The sequence below is a fragment of the Liolophura sinensis genome, chromosome 10 (assembly GCF_032854445.1).
Source record: "Liolophura sinensis isolate JHLJ2023 chromosome 10, CUHK_Ljap_v2, whole genome shotgun sequence".
In the NCBI taxonomy this organism is placed as follows: domain Eukaryota; kingdom Metazoa; phylum Mollusca; class Polyplacophora; order Chitonida; family Chitonidae; genus Liolophura; species Liolophura sinensis.
Genome location: NC_088304.1, coordinates 32609562 through 32616249, shown reverse-complemented (window position 1 = coordinate 32616249; position 6688 = coordinate 32609562). Strand labels below are relative to the sequence as shown.

Below are 6688 nucleotides of genomic sequence, written 5' to 3'. Positions count from 1 at the left end.
ATCCAGAAAAGCTGACGGTCACGGATTTTACCTTAAAATGCGACATCTGTCTCATTTGCTGATGGATAAACCGATTCTATTATTTGAATGCTGAAATGGTCCCAGTCATGGTCGGAGGCAGAGAAAGCTTGCCTATTAGCAATGGTTTCTTGCGCACGGACTTAAGGTGCCAGTTCACCCGTAGATGTAGTTTCTGGGTGGTCTTCTCAACACACTGCCGACCACACTTCTTGCATGTTACCAAGTAAATACAGTTGGAGGCAATACAACTTAAGTTAACGTAGGAATTAACAGAATAACATTTACCACTCAGTGAAGAAATAAAAGTGGCCGATGTGTCAAATGATGGACATGTGAGGCAGTTGGTATGTCCACAAATAGTTAAATGTTTGCTTTGGGAATTCAGTCTCAAACAATCGTTCAGTTGGATAGAACCACAGTTCAGTTGGACAGAACCACGAGAAAAGGGGGACAACTTGAGAACGTTAAAGCACATATGCGGAGTGCTCCCCCTTGCATTAACAAAATGCTATTTACATGTACATACAATCACAAAAATGTTACCTGACCTGTCACACAGGCAAACAAGTTTTAGTAAACGTTAACGGGATGATCTCAATCATACTTACAAGATGGCTGTCAGACAAAATCCCTCATTTGACAAAATACTCCGCTTTTCATTGGAAAGCAAAGGGCACGTAGGGTCGAGGGGGGCAAAGCGCCCACCTTAAGCGAAAGTTGATAGAAATCCAATATTATTGGACGCACTGAGTTGTCCCTATAGCTAAAGAGACATATGCATATACACTAAGTGCCAGCTGACTTATATTGGCGAATTCGCTTTTTAAGTGTCGTTTCAGGAGAGAAATACAAAAGAGATCAAATAGGCACTTTGCCCCACGGGTGGGGAAAAGTGCCCACGTATGTGGGGCAAAGTGCCTATACCCGGGCGCTTTGCCCCCCCCCCCCCAACCCCGTCGAAATAACAAAATTAAAATACAACTAATTGAAGCGGTGAATTTTTTAATTCACTTAATTGTTATGATGACTGTAAATATACACAAATTTAGCTCTCAGAATCACCTGAGTCACAGTTCGGGCAAACAAAACACACGTCGCCAGCAGTGCATTCCTCGTGTGCCCATTGTTCACAGCACATGCACTGCACCCACACTTCTTTAGATCGCGAACGCGAAAATGGTTCACTACAAATAAGGCAAGGCCACTGGTCGTCTCCATCCTCGTCACTGTCTTCGCACTGAGTTCCCTGATGTTTGGTACCTCTGGGCTTTTTGATTGTTGTTGCCTTGCCCTTTCTGCGGCTTCCAGTCGACTTCCCTTTCTTGTCCTTCAAAGCTTTCATGTTCTGTTTCTCAACCAGCTGATCTTTATAAGGGGACGCTGTCAGCAGTGTTGCCTCCTCTGATTTCCGCTTTCTGCTACGGGGAGCTGCCAATTTAGGCAGAGGTGACAAACTGCGAATCAGTTGAGTTATATCTGTAAGCAGTACAAACAAATCATGTTTTAATTGAATACACAGATGTATATCACTAGTATACATATAAAACTATCCATTTTAGCTCAGTTGAGCCTGGAGATGACAGCATTGGTATTTTAAAGAGCAGTGTTGTCAGCAAAAGTAAAAGCTCTTGAACACAAAAGCACATCCAAACAGTTTCACATATATAAGCCACGTGCATATAAGCATTTGCAGTGGTTTGAAATTATGACTCTTGGAGACGTATGTATTTAAAGAGAGGACAGTATAAAGTCTTGTTAGTTTTAAACGAAAGGACACCATCTCACTGAGTTGTCCTCTCTTTAAATCTTATTTAACGGTAAAAGCAATAAAACATGTTTATTAGCTTTATGTTAACTCACCTGCAGCACATTCCTGGTGAATCAAATCGTCTGAATTTGTCTGTTGAGTAGCACCTGCGATATCGGAAGATCCTGGAGATTTCACGGTAGTTAACGGCGTTTCTCCACAAGATGATGGGATACTGGCAGAAGGTTCCCCATCGTGTGATAAGCCACGATGGCTTTCTGGATCATCTGGCCCTTCGTCCTCTTCGGATGAATCGCCAGTGGAAGGCATATTTGGTAAATCTGGTCGTACATCTGGATCTTCTGTGGCCACAATTTCATTATTGTCCGGTTCTGGTTGGTCCGTAACGGTTGCCGCTGCAAAGCCTTCGTCCGAGAAGACGTTCTCATCGAATGGCCAAATGCCACACATGCGAAAGCCGTTTATACATTTCTCTTGGGTAGCCGACCGATGAAACGCCTGACCAAATATTCCTGCCATGTCAAAGAACGATATACGTCTCCCAGGGTGCGACACCATCCAGGAATCTGCGGCAACATTGTAGGCACTCTTTAAAGATTTAAAGTATGTCCGATCTAAAGGTTGCATCTTATGTGTGCTGTGTGGTGGGAGAGTTAGCAGGTGAATCCCGTGTGCCCTTGCAAAAGTGACTGCAGCCAGAGTCTTGTGGCTGTGGTGTCCATCCAGTATTACTATTTGTTCGTGAGAACCTTGTGTGGCATTTGTGAAGGATGCAAAATGTTCTAGCCATTTAATGAAGAGTTCGGAATCTGTCCATCCACTGGGGTTGGCATATCCAACGGATTGTGGTGGAGCACCTGTCATCAATGTGTCATTCATTCTCTTTCTCGGAAATATGAACATTGGAGGAACATATACTCCAATAGCGTTCATAGCACAGATAACAGTGACATTTTTCCCTCTTTCACCGCTCGTCATCTTACCAACTTGCCTTATGCCTCTTGTTGCCAAAACTTTCCCTGGTTTGTGGACGTTAGTTACTCCAGTTTCATCCATGTTCCACACCTGTCTTGGTGTGAATTCTTTGGATTCTAGCAACTGACGATACACACCAAAAAACTGTTGAACCTTCGGTTTGTTGAAGCCAACTGCTCTGGAAATGTTAGTACCTTGTGGCACCCTGATGCTGATATCTTTATAGCGTAACAGGAAAGCGCGAAGCCAACCCCTTCCAGCCATCTTCTTTTCATGACTGAATGGATGCTTGAGATTGCATTTTTCAGAAACATCATACGCCAAACGTCGGACGTCATTTGTGGTTAGACCATATAAGGATTTTTCCATGTACTTTATGTGAGCATGAAGCTCATTCTCCACCTGCGTGGAAAGAATATTTCTGTATCGCCCCAGTTGTGACACACCAGGATTGGCAACTCGTCCATCTCTATGACGACGCAGAGTTCTTGGCGGAATTTTGAACTCCTTGGCTGCGACAAGCAGCGGTATTCCTGTTTGAACTTTCTCCAGGGCTAACTTTAACTGGTCATTTCCATATCCCCCTTGATTAGTTTTACGCTTGTAAGTCCTAACCATGATGCTGAAAGAAAGGAAAATACTGTGATTATCAAGTATTATAGCCAACGCTGCACAGCCAATGCTGTAAATATGTAGGTCTAATATTTATCTTAGATCAGATATTTGTTTAATTATTTTTAAGGAAAGACTTTAGATGTAAGAGTTTTAGTACATTTTAGTACTATTTAAGATGTAGGGACAAAGCGCCCACTAAGAAGGGGCAACGCGCCTAGGTAGGCGCTTTACCTCCAACAATTGAAGGGCGCTTTGCCCCCACCACGTGCTTTTTGATCTTTCTTTTTTATGGGATTGACCCTGAAAGTATCACTTACTAATTTTGTAGTGATTATGTACTGTACATATCAGTTTATTGGTGTGCAATAGCATTTTATCGTTACTGTTAATAAACTGGCAGTAGAACGCTTTATGTAACTGTCAATTTTTACATCAATCCTGGGTAAAATCAAACTTACCTCGCAGAAAACTCAACCACCGCTCGATCGGAGATGATGCAACAGTCAGTTGACAACATAGAGGGCAGCACCTGTGTCGCATTGCTGCCGAGGATGGAGATGACGTCATATTTTGTAGTTCGGCAAAAGGCGCTTTACCCCGAGTTGGCGCTTTGCCCCGCCCTACCCTATGGGACGTGAATATCTTCGAATCCTGTAAACGACCTCCATTTGTGTCAGCTGAGTACGTTATCTCACATCGCTGTTGTCACATCGCTGAAGCGATTCACCTGTACATAGGTCTTCTGCAATGAATTGATGGGTTTAATGGTTACTGAGTGATAGGGTACGGAAATGTATGGTGTCAGTGACCTTCATACTGGGCCCGGATGCGATATGAGGATTAATAAAGCTCTCACTCAATAACCTGCAGAGCTCGTATTTATCACGAAACTGAAGTCATTAATGGCATGTACTTAAAAAGCCAAACTCAGAACAGTAAAGAACTTGAATTGTAGTCAGTACTTCGGTAGAAGAGATTCAGTGCAGATATTTTAAGCAAAACATATTAATTGCAGATGTGTTTGAATTTTTCTTATAATCTCGAGACAATACATAAACAAGCCCCAGGATCACGAAACTGTAATATGCTTATTCACCAGCTTACACACAGATTTGCAACACTGTATTACTTCAGACAGGCCACCAATACAGTTGCTTACATCCATGTATAAACTAATATCAAGTGGCAGATATCTGAAGAATAACATCTTTTGTGTGCGTGTTACCCGCTGCCTGTCCACACAATCGACTGAACCAACTTAGTCTAGTACTGGGCTTATTTTCTAGGTCACGTCAGTCTTGTACTAGATATATGCTTTCCAGCTGGCTATTTTAACTGATGTTTCAATGAACACAAACTCTTAGTCTGAACGTCTTAACATAAACAAGTAACGTCAATGACGCAATATTTTGAGGCTAACGCCTCGATCGTGTACTAGATACAAGTAATCACGGTCGATTCTCAGATACGTTTGTCTTTAACATGACCGAAACAGAAGTTAGCAGAACATAACCTAGGTTATGGCAATGTCGGTTTTGTGGGCACCTATTCGGTTTCAGAATATGGCAATGTCAGTTTTACATCTTTTTTATATGTATCTTTCTATGTATTTGCGTAAAGCACAGCAAAGTCTTGTCCACACAAGTGATTTGATCTTTCTCGTGTTGCGTGTGGGCCCGCTTGTATATTTCCACATACACATTTTCAGTTGTGTTGTCCCTGGACTAGCTAGACTAGAGTGCATACTAGACTAGCTTATAACTTTATCAAAATAAAAGTCGCTCAGAAAAGTTGCCATTGGGACATTCAACTTTAGAAATTATTAAGTTTTCATGTGTTAAATGAACTACTACATTTATGTAGGGCTGCCACAGGGAAAGAAACAATCGCTTTCATTTTTTCTGGTCACGATATGTCGTCGGCAACATGAATGGTGAGAAAAGAGCGTTTTAAATCCTCGACATTGTAGGGGCGTCAGAGGAGTTGGCTGCAGTTATGAGGTCTAACGATTCAACATCAATCAATCAGTCAATCTCAACATTGTACTGTTGTTCTTGTTGCTGTTGCACGTGAGACTGAACGGTCATTTTAGAGATCTAGGTCGGCTTACCGATCTTATACCACGGAGGTTTTTGTGCACTTCAGAAAGCTTGCAGCCAGATTATCTTTTGCACTGTTTATTACACTTGATAACGCGCTGGATATCATAGCAGGTTCTTATATTTTACTTGTTTTTAATACTTTGTTTCATAATCATATCATATTATTATTTCTTTTGTCATTATTGTGCTAAACTAATGCTCACAAGAGGAATGTATGTGCTCAGCTACTATTCAAGAGAGGATTATGTGTGCTAAGCCACTATTCACGAGAGAAATATGTGTGCTATTCACGAAATGGAAAATTGGGCTAAGCTACTATTCACGAGAGGAATGCTTGAGCTAAGCTTGCAGCCAGATTATCTTTTGCACTATTTATTACACTTGATAACGCGCTGGGATATCATATCCGGTTATTATACTTCACTTATTTTTTATACTTTGTTCCATAATATTATCATATTATTATTTCTATTGTCATTATTGTGCTAAACTAATGCTTACGAGAGGAATGTATGTGCTAAGCTACTATTCACGAGAGGACTATATGTGCTAAGCTACTATTCATAAGAGGAATATGTGTGTTAAGCTACTATTCACGAGAGGAATATGTGTGCTATTCACGAAATGGAAAATTGGGCTTAGCTACTATTCACGAGAGGAATACTTGAGTTAAGCTACTATTCAGCTAAGCTTCAAGGTCCGTGTATACGTGCTCAGCTACTATTCACGTGAGGAATAATTGTGCTAAGTTACTATCAACGACAGGAATACTTGAGCAAATCTTCTGTTCATGAGAGGCCCATGTATGCGTGATAAGCTACTATTCACGAGAGAAATAAATGTGCTGGGGCTTCCGTGGCGGAGGTTGTTAGTGTGCCAGGGCGGAGCAATGACCGAGAAGCTGTCAGCAATCTGCGGATTTTCGTCGGTTTAACGTGAGGAATACTTTTCCTAAGCTATTCCATACCCTCTATAACTTGTACATTCATTATCATCCATTTATGTTCTAACCCTTGTTTACGAATACCACCCGGGAACAACATTGTGTAAACTGTGTCCGTTATGTGATTATCCATCAGGCTGCGAATTGCGACAGAGTCAGTTTGCTGGTCCTCCATTAGGCGGCAAATTGCCACACCTGTGGTTTTGTCGTCAAAAACATTTTCACATCCTTAGCAGTAGTTTTCAAGCATGCGTGTATGTGTCA

At 41.6% G+C, this 6688-nt stretch overlaps 1 protein-coding gene across 1 annotated transcript; it reads right to left on the bottom strand.

Moving 5' to 3' along the window:
- Positions 1 to 1059: 1059 nt before the first annotated feature.
- Positions 1060 to 2155, bottom strand: LOC135476085 (uncharacterized). The gene is made up of 2 exons (XM_064755986.1): positions 1882 to 2155; positions 1060 to 1497 (listed from the first exon to the last, which is right to left on the bottom strand). Exons 1-2 carry the CDS (start codon positions 2096 to 2098, stop codon positions 1067 to 1069), a joined length of 648 nt encoding a protein of 215 aa, XP_064612056.1. The 5' UTR covers positions 2099 to 2155; the 3' UTR covers positions 1060 to 1066.
- Positions 2156 to 6688: the final 4533 nt, after the last annotated feature.

Bases quoted from the DNA above. Each gene is read 5' to 3' on its own strand.
- LOC135476085 (XM_064755986.1), bottom strand. From the start codon at position 2,098: ATGCCTTCCACTGGCGATTCATCCGAAGAGGACGAAGGGCCAGATGAT. The intron at 1,498-1,881 runs GTGAGTTAACAT...TACTGCTTACAG, and splicing joins TCACCAGGAATGTGCTGCAG to ATATAACTCAACTGATTCGC.